Source organism: Siphateles boraxobius, unplaced genomic scaffold (assembly GCF_051911475.1).
Source record: "Siphateles boraxobius isolate OS27281-9 unplaced genomic scaffold, OSU_SipBor_1 9, whole genome shotgun sequence".
NCBI lineage: Eukaryota > Metazoa > Chordata > Actinopteri > Cypriniformes > Leuciscidae > Siphateles > Siphateles boraxobius.
In genome coordinates, this window is record NW_027509219.1 from 19,038,351 (window position 1) to 19,052,429 (window position 14,079).

Consider the following 14,079-nt stretch of genomic DNA (forward strand, 5'->3'; position numbering starts at 1 on the left):
ATCATGACTTCTTAAATGGTTCTATATAGAATATTTTCTTCTACGAGTGTAGTATTGTAGGCCGCTGCCTGCATTCTCATTGGTTGTCATTTGTTCAGTTATTCAGTTCATTTGCAGAAACTCTGCACGATATTGCTAACAGTTACTACTCTCACCAGTACACATTGCACATTGTAGCATGTGCAACTGTTGATCTCCATTAATGTGAATTCTGCACATTTACATTCAATAACAAAAGAGCTATAGGAAACAGATGCAATGTGAGCTTGATCTATGCATTAGAGAGTCTGTTAAATCTGTCAAATCTTGGGCTTATTCTACGACAAAAGTTGTTTTTTAACTGTTGGCCTGTTAAAAAGTTCCAAGCTAGAACAGATTGTACATGAGAGACAAGCTTTTCTGGATGCGTTTAATCTAAATCGCATAACAGGAAGCTGAGTTTAAGGAGATAAACAGATGTTTAAACAAATGAGGTATACATAACGAGGTCCAGAATCATACATCCATAAGAAGCAGAATCGACTGCGCTCATGCTGAACCATAACACATGTGCACCTGTAATTAGACTCCTTCACTGAAAATCTTCAAACAAACAAAAGAAAGGATGGCAAAGCACACAAACAGAGCAGAGGAGCACTTTATGTGAGCGAGAAGAACCATCAAAAGCAGAGGTTGTTGTTAGCTAATGCATCCCTCTCCATTAGATAACAGGGGTCAACTACAACATCTCCCACTCTACCCTTCATCTCGAAGACTAAAAGTGGCTAAAAGGATGGTGGCGCCACTGAATTCATCCATACTCGGATGTGAAGGAGAACAAAAAGCTGAGATGCTTGCCAACTGGTGTAACAGTGTCACAGACAATTAATTGAGAGGAATGAGAGTCAGAAAAATGTCAGCCATGTTTACATTAACATATCTTAACAGAGTTAACAGTGATGTTATGAGTATGAGTCAAGCAGCCATGCAATTTTGTTATTTTGGGTTGTTTTTATGTATTATTTTTGTATGCATTTAAATTAAAAGGCAAGTATCATTAAATATGAGTTGCTTTGCCTAATAAAAAATACACAATACATGTAAATGTCCTAACAGTAGTGTGGCATTTTAGCTCATAAACCTACATCTAATTCACTTACCACCTGCAGTCCAACTTAACTAGCCTCTATTTATAATGCCATTGTAATACTTCTCAGTGCAAACATGCCTCAGTCAGTGCTGTTTGCCTGGTGCAATTATTGTTGCACAATTACCACCCATGCTAAGCAGACAGTAAACAGACTTTTATTGAAAAGAGGTATTTGTGCACATTTTCTGTTGATCGTGGCAGCAGTAATTCATCAAAATGATGATCAAATAATGGAGAAGAACATCATGACTGGACTTGCATGCATGGTATAGTCGAGCACATTTTAATGATCCTAAAAAAAATCCTACACAACCTGGCACTTAGAAGCGACCAGTAAGGGGGATAATTGTTTAATACAATTAGTATGAGCACTAATTGTTTAGCCTTTTGCACTATTATCTATCATTTAGAGAATCTTGTGTGAAAAACAGCACATGTAAATAGGGCTGGGACGATACAACTATATCCCGATTCGATACTATCACGATACTTGGGTGCCGATACGATATGCATTGCGATATTTTTAAGAACTGCGATTCTACAAGTATTGCGATTCGATATTGCAATATTTTGCAATTGCAGACTGTACGTGATGTATAAGATGAGTTATATTTACAAATACAAATCATCACATCGTTCTGACTTTTATTACAGATGCATCATACAATACTACATTCTATTGAATAAATGATTCAATAATAAATACATTTTTTCACAGTCACTTGTTGCCACTTAGTGGCGAAACAATGTAATCGATAAATGCGTTATTTTAAGCACCAAGTTTCTCTCAAAAGCTGATTTTGCCATCATAGACATCAGTGTTCATATTTGAACTTTAAACTTTTATCCAAGTACTTCTATGATCATTTTAACTATGGCATCACAGAAATAATGATATTATGAGGTTGAAAAGACTGTTTGTGAAGCTGTTTCATGACAACTCTCTCCGGGTCAGCGGCAGCACCAACACAGCTTTGAACGTTGCAATATGATTTTGTCAAAGTTTAATAGACAGACGAATTGAAAGATCGTGTGTGTGTTTGAATCGAGATCACAGTCTTTTAAAGATGAATCGTGCAGCTCTATTGTAGCTCTCTCTCAGCATATGAGTAGCGCGAGGGCTTTTCAGTGCTTTCAGCCTCACGTTTCTTCCACGCGTCCACATGGGATATTACGTCACTCAATACTCATAGTCATAGATAACGATACATTTCATCCTCTATTGTAACGAAAGTGGCTAACTTCTGTAAACCTCATCTACAAGCAAAGACATTAAATTTGAATTAATATCGATTCTGGAATAAGCAAAATCGAATTTTGAATCGTAACAACAACAAAACAGTTTGTTATGTTTCGTGGTGCGGGTAAGCCCAGTTTGTTTTTGTTGCAGTTTGTGGAGCCTGGGGTGTCTGCAGAGACCGTGTTTTTTTTACAGTGTGTTCAGGAGACAGGCAGCTAGCGGATAGTGAGGAGATGTTCGTTGTATGTGACAAACAATGTTTTGGCCTAAAAAACGTGTGACATCGCTTTGAGCACCTTTAATGAATTCTCCCTGTGTAAAATATCATACATTGTCTGAGTTTACTTCTTGTTCTATTTGAAACAATTCAGATCAATCCAAAATTGTGCCATTGTCAAATACTGTATAGTGAAGCATGTTATCAAAATACCTTGAAACAAATAAGAACAAGCATATAAAACTTTAAATAAGGAGAGAATGAGAAACAGCAGAAGATGCCAAAGTTAGATTAAGTGCTAGTTAACTGAACTATGCAATTGAATAGAAGACTTGCTGATGCATGAATGGCAACATTCCAAGGGCCTTGTACATGTCCTCTTTTCTCGCAGGATAAAAGAAAATGTCCCTGCTCCAAGAACTAACAGCACTGATTTGAGGAAACCACAGCATTATTAGATCATTCAACTGATCTTAAATCAGATATTAGAGGCTGATATAATGCTGACCTCTGAATGCTCTGAAAGTGTTGAATCCAGACAATTGCATAACATCAGGCCAAGTGAGCATGTAAAGTGGAGGACTGAGGCAAGAATTTATTTAAATGATAAAAAGAGGCACCTAATTAAGCCATACTTACCTTTTAAGTGAAGGAATTTTAAGTTAAATTCATGAACTGAGGATATGACTACAAATGAAGGTTTCATAGGTTCAGCCAAGCTATTTATATCATAATACGTATATTTTTAACAGCAAGTAAACAAATGCAGGCTATTCATGGTTTTTGTCTTATGCAAACATTATTTGACTCTCTGGAGGTAGTGGCTCAGAGCAGAATGGTGTCCGACTTAATGAACATCATGAACAATGTCTCCCACCCTCTCCCAGGCATGTTTGCCGAAATGAAGAGTGCATTCAGCAACAGAGTGATCCATACACGGTGTAAGAGAGGGTGCCACTGAAGGTCATTCCTGCCTACTGCCATAAGACTCTATGATTCTTCCGCTGTGTGCATGAAACATTGACTTGTTTTGACTCCTCTGCCTACAACTGTTTGTTTCAACAACCTGCTTTACATTTGCTCTGTTTACAACATTTAGTACCCTCCAGTTCATGTGTATGATGTATTTGTGTATGATACACTGTAATATATCTATCTGCCGATTTATCTAACCTACAGCATCTATCTACCAACCCAGGAATCAATCTAACCTATCTAGCCACCGAACTACCGTTCTATCTAACCAAGATCGAATAAATAACTACCTACTCACCCACTAATCTATCTAACCTTTCTACCCATCCACCGATTTATCGAACCCATCTAGATACCCACCCACAAACCGTTCTACCCACCAACCTATCTAACCTACAGTAGATATCTAAAGTACATACTCACCCACTGATTAATCTAATCTATCTACTCATCTACCGATTTATCAAACCTATTTGACACCCACCCCTATTTTACATATTTACCCACCAATCCATCTAACCTACATTACATATATATCTGCTCACCCATCTAACCTATCTACCCATCCACAGATTTATCTAACCTATCTAGATCTCACCAATCTATCTAATCTAATCGATGTAGATACGAACCCACCAATCTATCTAACCTATCTAGATATAGCAACCCACCAATCTATCTAACCTATCTATATGACCTATCTTCCTACCCACCCACTGATCTATCCATCTACATCACACCAATTCTAACCTACAGTACATTTCTAAACACCCACTCACAGATCTGCCTGTCTGTCTGTCTATTCATCCATCCATCCATCCATCTATCTATCTATCCATATATCTGTCATCCTATCCACCCACTCTCTTTGTCTTGTTCTATTCTAATTATCATTTAGATTTAATTAAGGATGCATATATGGATCATCATCATTTTGGAATTGCTTTTCATTGCAATTCCATAGAGGCTCACATTAAAGGGGATGAGTCCAAAAAGGTGTGGGAGTATGTTCTCAAAACAGATTTAAATAATCAGATGACGTACCTTCCTGCACTGCCTGGAAAGGGTTGTTTGCATCTACAAACTCCACGGACACAGTGATCTTCTCTGTCTCCAGGATCTCATTGTTGAGGTTGAGATCTGCCACCGCCATGCGGAACACCTCATCATCCTTTTTGGCAGACTCATCAAAAATGGCCCCTAAAACAAGATAATATATTACGATTTATCATATAGTTGACAACTGGACACAGAAAAAGACACTTGAAATTAACAGAATCCAGATTGCTCCATAAGATTTTTTTTATCTCATTCCTGATCAATACAAACTCTCATGTGAGTGTTATAGTAATATTTGAAGTAATCTGTAACAGTAAATGTATCCAGTTAATTAGCAAACACAGCAAAGGTGATAAATGTAATACAAAGCATGTGGTATATGCAGATTTAAAAAAATATGTTAAATTAAACAAATAATAAATTACTTTGTGCATACTGTACAAAAAAGTTAGAAAACAGCCTAGCACAGCACAAACATCATCACTATATACCACATAAAATAAGTTCCAGACAGCAGCGCTGTGCCAAAAAAAATCAATGCTTTATTATTATTACTCTGTCTGGCTTAATTTAGCGCCTTACTTTATTAATTTAATAAATGAATCCTAGACGAGGTAAAGAATATATACCAGCTTTTAAGTAAAAAGGTATTTGTAGACTGCCAATTATTTGAGCTTTAGACAAAGTCTTCAAAAATGGAAATAAATAACCATGCAATGATCTCTACATATGTGCATATCAGGTTTTTATAAGTGCAGACAGAGTGCAAATGTTTCTCTAAGCAATTTCATCTACACTTGTTGGTCTCTACAGATCCAGCTGCAATGGGAAACAGTATTATTGAATATTGTATATCCATGTACTAGGAAATTGAATCTTGTCGACCTGTATACATGAGAGCTACGTCAAAAAATTGTCAACCCTCAGCGGTACGTAGGAAGTAGGCTGAAGCAGAGTATTTTCACAGTAGTGGGGACAAATTGGTGCTCTTTCAATGAGTCGCACACAGGAGGAAGTCAATGTCCCCATATCACATTAGAGTCTGTGGTCAGTTGTGAACAGGCCAAGTCAAGACACTACCTGCAGGGCCCTGTGAAAACTGTCAAGCCTTTAACAAGACAAAAAAAAAAACCTCATTTTGTCCTCTGAAAAAACATCATAATGGGTATTTTATCTGAGGACAGAATAGAGTTTCCATAGAAACACAACTCAAGGTGGAGGCTTCTTTAAAGCTGCATATCTCATCCATCGCAATAGAGAATGCTGTAAAGGGGTATTATTCTCAAATCCATGCGAATCTGACTTGATTTGTTTTGCCACCGTAACTAAAACCATCTAGAATTCAAAATTATATTAGGTTGGATAGTGAATGTCTTAAAAAAGTTGTTTCTTAATCAGTTTTTTTTTTAAATCTTGTTTTCTAGTAATAATACTAAAACATTCCTAAAAGATACATTTAATTGACAAGAAAAATTGCATAATATATATTAGACACTTTTTTTATAGAGGGAAAAACATTTTGCAATTCAAAATGTATTCTCTGAAAACAAACCTTCAATATGCACATAAGCTTCACATGTAATTTTACCCTGTTGTTTTAAATTACTTTTGCTGAGAACTTGCATGTCAATTACAAGCACCTTGCTTCTGTGTTTCATTATGTTTAAAAAAGAAAACAAAAAAGAGAGACGGCTCAGATTTTTTTTTCAAAATGTTGAAAGGACGCAGATGCTTGTTCAAACTGTGGTAAAGACTTCCTCAAGCACTTAGGTAGTGTGATTGAGAGCAAAACATAATTCCACAATAAAGTACTCAAGAGCCTGTGGCAAGTCCTCATAAGCAACACTGGCCAGAATTAATATCCTGCAGCCACTCTCAAGAGGAATAAAGCAATAGGAAGCAAATTTTTGCCTGTCTTAATCAGTCCCACTCACCATCCCATGGGGGCTTCTCTTCTCTGGATGAGCGAGAGAGTGTAAGTGTGCACGAGTATTAGGGGGTAGTTGTGAATCCTGATTTACAAGCTGCTGGATTGCGGCTCTAAACAGGCAGAGAGGCTGCAGCTCTTGGGCAATTGAGTTGCGAGGCAAAAGACAAATTTATCAAATAAATCAAAGAGCAAAGAAATAGCACTGAGTCTGGCTCAACTGGACATACCAAGGGCAACTGGATTCATTCATAGAGTTGTGTGTCACTTTAACAACAACTTGTCATAATCACATAGATGTGTCCAGGTGGGTGGTCCAACTTTGATTAGCTCTTTCCCAAGCGATGAGACCTTTGATCAAATCTGATAAACCCTCTTGGATTGGAAGCAGCAAAGAAATGGCAGCTAATCAATTGATCTTTACTCAGCTTTGGCTATCCAAAACAAAAATATAAGAACACAATTCGATTACCCAAAAAATAGCAGTTTGCCATCCCTGGTGCAACTTATTGTCAGTTTGCAAGCTACTTGGAACCAGCTTTGGTGTGATAACATTATTATTGTAGATAATTAATACCAGCTAACCTCGATGCTACAAATTGATTTGCCTACAAATAGCGATTTATTTTACCTGGTGTGATAAAATCAGCTTATTGTAATTTCTAACATTAACAATGTTGCTATCTGTCAGGGGAACGTTGCAACGTAAGTTATTCGCCTTGTTCTCAATGCAGAAGTAAGCTATTTCTAATAAATATGCAAGATTTCTTACAATAGCTAAAGGGATAACAGTGCAGTAAATGGCTATTTGCGCTACAAACCAATGTTTTTTATGATTACAGTAATAAATTAAAATAATATGGCAACAAATATCACTGCGTAACATCAAGCAGCATAACAGACTGTTTTTGTATAGCTAAAATAACTGGAAGCTGCTGACACTGGGAGCCTCTCACATTTAAATTTAAAATGGCCATGTTCGCTCTTACGTTAAACATGAGGTGGATACTATCTGTTTAAATTATCTGTAAGAAATGCACATTATTAAGTCATATAATTTTTGGAATCTCTGAATGAGTCTGCATCCATTAGTCAAAGTACTCTGGACATGCCACTGATCAAGTCATTTCAATTTGTTACATTAATTAATAATTTTCAACTAAGGGCACAGGTGTGAGAATCAATTGAGGTTATAAAAAAAGATTATGAACATGGAACAATGCCACAATAATGCTGTCACACTGATGACAATAACACACTGATCTTCTCAAACAATGTCAAATTCATTGGAGGAAGAGCTTGGATAATTGGCCTTAAGCGGGTATTACAATGTGTTCTCTCTCAGCGATCTGCCACGACCTGAAGAAAACGAAAGACGACTTCTTCCCTCCTACACTTCAGTCAGAGCAGCTAGAGGCTCTATATTGGTGCACACAGAAAAGCCTGTCACTGTTGGACAGTTTGAGAGGACAGCAGCTGGGTGAAACGTCTCTGTGGTTCACCCTTTCAAACCCTAGTAAGTAGGGTGGCAGTGTAATAGAGCAAAGGCACATGTTGTATTTGCAAGCAAATTGCTATTTGGAAACTCTCTTTGGTGTGTGGGAGGTCTATAATACATGGAGAGAGCCATCCGTTAGCATTCTTCTCAAAGGCACTGCTTGAATTGCTTAGGACCCCCTGGAAGAATGCAATTTGGACTTTTCTCATGGGCACTGAATCCCAAACCCTTCACTAGCAACTATTCGGAGCGGTGATGTCAAAAGCAGCCAACTGGGAAAAACATACGTCCATTTCAGAATAATAAAACATCTACTTTGACAAAATACAGATACGTTTGTTTGGGCATCAACAGAAAGATCAGAGGGGCTGAAATGGGCCATACTAACCAGTTAAAGTTGACCTCTCGGGTCAATCAGATCAATACTGTTCAGTACGTCAGTTAGGATATGTACACAAGGATAAAGTAGTTGCAACCCCGATCCCCCTTCTGGCCATTGGTGATGATGAAGGCAACTCAGTTGTAGGCACGGCCTGATGATGATGATGTATTAGTTAGCGATGGCATGAGGATTTCTGCAACTTAGGTGCAGATTTACGGTCACAGGGCCGCATCTCCAAAAAGGATGGCCTGTTTGCGGTGACACCTCTGAGACGAGGCGGATTAATGAGCTTTGCAGACCACTGAGTGCAGTAATGGCTTGATATAAATGTGATATAAAAACAGCAACACGAGCACTGTTTATCATACTGGCAGTGGCCCGCCACGCACTGTCAGCCATTAATAACTCTCAATTTTTTGCTTTGCAGTCGTGCGGACCTCTTGTCGTCAGCCAGCATGCAAACAAACTGTGCTGTTCTGGCTTTTGTTTGAGGATGTATGATGGTCTACCCTCAAGCCTGTGCCTGCATTTATTGGGCCGTGGGAGAAATTTAATTAAACTGTCATGAACGACTGCTAACCCTCTGTAGTTATTTGCAGTTATTTTTTTTTTTTTTATCAAAGCCTATCATGACCATATTAAAACAATGATGACACCCCAGCTGGAAAGACATCCATGAATACACTGTGGTTTGGACACTGATGCCCAGTATGGGATGTCAGTGTGCTGGTGTCTAGACCGCGCTGCTTAACTAGCTTAACCTGAGAGACTATGTTAAGGCATAAAGTACAAGTGAGACATTTTCATTCTGTAAAAACAAACTTTTATGTGGCCACATTCTTAATTTATTTGTCATGTAGGTTTAGGATCTCAGAAAAATATTTGATTAAACAATTGCCATAACAATTGCATTTGTGTCTTCGCATTTGCTGAAAATCAGATCGGAGCTTGACAATGTCTCTCCAGTTCTTTAGTTTGAGAAGCTCATTGGTTACTGCCATGCCTGCACGTTAAAGTTTCTTTAGGGCAAATCAGTCTATTCTGCTGCCATATTTTCAACACCCCCAGTATACTTATAATAATAATATACGCTTTAATAATATACTTTACATCAGGAATAAAATCTGACTGGTAATATCATCATATACTGTAGTGTGCTTCTTAAACTGAAATCATGCCATAAAGAAATAGAAAAAATGCAAGAAGGAATTTTTCAGACAAGGTCAGCTAATGTGCACATCACGATATTAAAGTTATTTCTAAAAGAGTTTTAAACACATTTTTTCTTTTTCCAGGAAAAATATCAGAAATCCCTCAAAAGACAATTTTACTTCAGAGGCATCACTACATCAAATATTAAGACTTAATTATTGTATAGAATATAATTTTTTTTCTTAACTTGTAACCAGGTCTAAGACTTAATATATCTTATGCAGTGCTGCTTCTCAAGAAAATGTATCTTGTTTTGAGGATTTTTAGATATTTTGGCTGGAAAATTAGACAATAAAAACTTTTTTTGCAGTACATGCTTTAGAGTAAACAAAAAAGTAATTGGCTCTTTTAATCATATAGCGGGTCTACATCTGCCATTTTGACCCTGACGGTCTCAAAAGTGTTGAAACCCCACCTAAAACCATCAAAGCTAACAAGATTAGCCAAACTAGTAGACCATAGACTGGTCTAATCTGGTTTGAATGAATTTGAGTACTCTTAATGATCAATCACAAAAAAACACACCTGAAAAAAAAAAAACATCTTAAACCAGCCTAAGGACATTTGGTGGTGTAAACTAGTCTACCAGCATAGTAAGTTGGTTAAGCTTTGACAACAATGGTATAAATGTATATTGTTTAGCTTAATCAGACTAAAAACTGTATTTTCAGTTGCACCAGATTTTACATGTGTATTCAAGTTAAAGAAACTATAACAAAATATCAATTGCCTCTTTTAACTGAAGGTCTACAAACACCATATAGAGCCTTACAATCAACATGAAAATCATCTTATGTCTTATGAAACCAAAGTGTAAATCAAGGAGTAAAACAGTTTTCATACAAAATAAGTCACTGTGGGTTAACGGAGTGTAACATAAGTACAAACGAAACTAGTCAGTGTTAATTTGTGCTTACAATCCAGCTGTTACAAGACAAGGAGCTGTGATTGAGCTACATGTGGTTAAAACTGTTATATCAGGTCCCATTCTCATTTAGGCGAGTGCATGGCGGCCATATTAAATACTTTAGCCGAAAAAAACACACCAGTGAAAGCTTTCCCTATTGACGGCTTGACACGGCCTATGTGTGCAATGAGACACCTGCTGCGCATTATCCTTTTTGAGAATAATTTGAAAAATATTCCCAAAGAAGCCATTTCTTCTGCAAAAGATACTGCATGCTGCCCTCCCTCTGGCTCCAACACACTTTCATTATTACAATGTAAATTAATTTCCCTTCATCATTAATGCATTGAGCTGCCAGCTTCCCCTGCCCCTCAAAAGCAATTTCCATCCAGCATTGCTGTCCTTCACCTTTTCCTTTTGCACACATCTTTGCTTCTGACATTTAATCAAACCTGGCTTAAAAGGGGCTGCTGAGTCTTCAGACAGATGGGCACGTGAAGGCATGACTCCTGTTAGAGAAGGACCCTTTGACATCATTAAGAGAGTGACAGTCCAACAATGAGTCACGCGGTCCACGAGACAGAAAGGCGCAGAAGAAATGAGACAAGAAGCTGGGGATAGTGGGGCAAGCCAAGAGTGATTTTCACCTCTGTGTTATGTATGGTTTGACGACTGTTGCTCTGGCTCCTCTCCATCTCTGTTTCCCGATGCGAGAACCTGAGCTCACATAAAGTCCCAAGGGGCTGAAAAGTTCCCTCACCTGAATCAGGAAAGTGCCTTTACTGCTCTGAGTTCCAAAACCTAAGAGTGCCTGTAAGTCAATAACCACCAGTGCTTTTACATGCCTTCCCTTAGGAAACTGGTGTCAGGCAGGCTTTAAGGCACCATAATGCATGCCTAATGATCTAGAACAAATTCAAGAGAGCTTTAACCAACCAAATATTTAATGACTATAATCCTTATTTCTCAACTGAAATGCAGTCAGAAGCTGAAAATAAACTGTACATTTAAATTTAATTTACTTAACCACTCCATGAGCCGCAGATTGTGGATCTAGATCTAGATTGTGAATCCAATATCTAGAGTAGCTTTTCCTATTTTACAATGAAAACTGATCTTGAATCTTTGCTGGGATGCTGATTCCTCATTAATAAAAGGTGCAATAGGTGATTCTCTACAAAAAAAAAATGTTATGTTGATTGAAAGTCTAAAGTCTAAATGTTTTTTTGTGTGTGTGGAAGTTATGTAGGACCATAAAATGTTCATTCAGTCATTCCATTCTTTGGCAATATACATTTCAGGTTTGACAGTACAGTTCTATGTACCGCAGACTTATCTGCCCTATATGCAAATAATTCAGTGAGATTCGACTGTGTTGCCGCTATGTCCTGAAATCGCATACAGTATGAATAAAGCTGAAATACAGTACATTCTTTCCTTCATGACAACTTCTGAACAGGAGTCATTTCGCAATCACATACTTGTATGCAAGCAAGCACTTCTGTTTCTCCCCTCTTTGTACTGTAAAGTTTTCTCACCAGTGGATGACAAATGGTGTAATCAAATAACGTTTTTACATGTCGTCTCGCTTCTGGCCTGTGCGCGTTTTGGAGGAGGCGTGGCTTTGGACGGCGGTTTGCAGGGAGGGTGGGTTTGCACATTTAAGGTTTACCTACCCCTGGCAATATTCAGCATTCATCAGAGCTGCGGTGTGAAGAGGCTGAATCCAGTTGCATATTAACACTTTTTTTTTCCACCTTAAATGATGCCTTGCTTCATGAACCCATCCATATCTATAGCTTTGTTCACATTAAGGAATTTAAAGTGCTGTTTGTCAGCCCTATTTAAGGGTGCATTTAATATAACATTGAGCCTTCATACACAGCATAACAGGCTATAAAAATGCTAAATGTGAACATTTTTACAATACCATTCTTTTTTATGGACACTTGAACTCGACATATGCGACAATGCAGATGAATGAGCCAGATTGAGTCATATTGCACCTTCTGCCCATTTCTGGGATGCCTTTCTTGGCCATTTTCAAGGTTGCGTTAAATATGACTACAGGGGTCTAAGCCCTCATGGGCTGCACTCTGACATTTTTGCGCTTCAGGCGACCCAAATTTTGACTCCCGGCTCATAGTCCCTTTAGATCCTGTACCCCTCTCTCTTGCCCACATGACTTTTTTTTCAACTCTATTCAGTCCTATCCATGAATGTAAGTCATGTGACCTCTTGTCATGATACAACCAGACACAGGTAGATCCAAACGCAGCGTGAGTTTATTAGAGGGTAGTCAGACAGGCAAGGGTCAGAGACAGCAAACACAGCATAGGAGACAAGGCAATACTCAGAGTCCGATAACCAGGCGGGAAGACAGAGGCAGGCAGCAGACAAGACGGAATCCAGGAAACAGGCGATGGGTCAGATACACAGACAGGACTAGACTAGGAAAAGCTTGGTGATGTCCACAACAGTAAAACAAGACTTAGCAATGAGTGATAGTTAGAGTGGAGTATAAATGAGTGCGGAGCTGCGTGAGGAACTCGATGCAGGTGTGAGAGTGATCAGTGGAAACAGGTGTGTGTGAAATCAGTTCAGGGTGTGTGCATGATCAGTCCCAGGGAAGGCAGTGCAGGGGTGGAGCACCCTCTAGTGACACTCGAGGGCAATCCAGCCGAACATCTTCACACCTCTTACGTCATCCGCTCTTTTTCCAGTTGACTGTCGCCATCTTGAGTACCTGACACGCATTAGCTATCTAGCTTGCTACGATTTAGAGCTTCATATGGATACAGTAAATGGCTACGAAAGACAACATTTCGCACCTAGATTAGCATGAAAAGAAACACTACTTTCAAAAAATATCATCGTTAGGGTGCGATACCTGATGCGTTGTAGCTACTTCCAGCCTGACATTTGACTAGCAGATTTTCTCTCAATTTTCTCTGTTTGTTTCACTTTATACATAACCAACTTTGTTTATGTAAACCTTGTGTGTATTTGACAGTATTAGCGCAATAAGACTAGAAAGATAACTTGGTTCACAGGGCTGCCAACTTTCACGCATTGAGCGTGAGACTCATGCAATTTACCCTATTCTCACGCTCTCACGCCACACCCCCGATTTCTCACGCTGAAGTGTCAACCCGGTCGGTCAAATGCCTGAAAGATGAGTTTATCTATATATCTTCCTGTTGAGCCACTCGAGATCGACTAGTTATACTGCAAATTAGTTAAAATATCCCGTAATCTATCTAGAGCGAGCGTCCATGCGAGACAGATATTGTGCTTCAAACCGCGCGCGTGCACGGCAGAGACGTAAGCGAGCCAGAGACCTTGCTGCGTGTGCAGACAGTAAAAGCTTCTCATTCTATTGTCTGACAAAACATATATAGGAAATAAGAACAGCTTTATTTTACATTCGGCTATATTATATTATAATATATTAAATACAGTATGTGAGCTGAGCATTAATTTAAAGAGAAAACACATTAAACAAGCAGAACGCAAGTACGGCGCGATGACGT

General features: G+C 38.5%; 1 protein-coding gene across 2 annotated transcripts in view; it reads right to left on the bottom strand.

Annotated features, from left to right (window-relative positions):
• grid2 (glutamate receptor, ionotropic, delta 2) overlaps window positions 1-14,079 on the bottom strand; it is a 475,449-nt gene that overhangs the window by 410,236 nt on the left and 51,134 nt on the right. For both annotated transcript variants that reach the window (XM_077223320.1, XM_077223321.1), the window contains exon 2: window positions 4,606-4,761. In XM_077223320.1, the coding sequence (XP_077079435.1) occupies window positions 4,606-4,761 (156 nt within the window). The remainder of the gene's footprint in view (window positions 1-4,605; window positions 4,762-14,079) is intronic.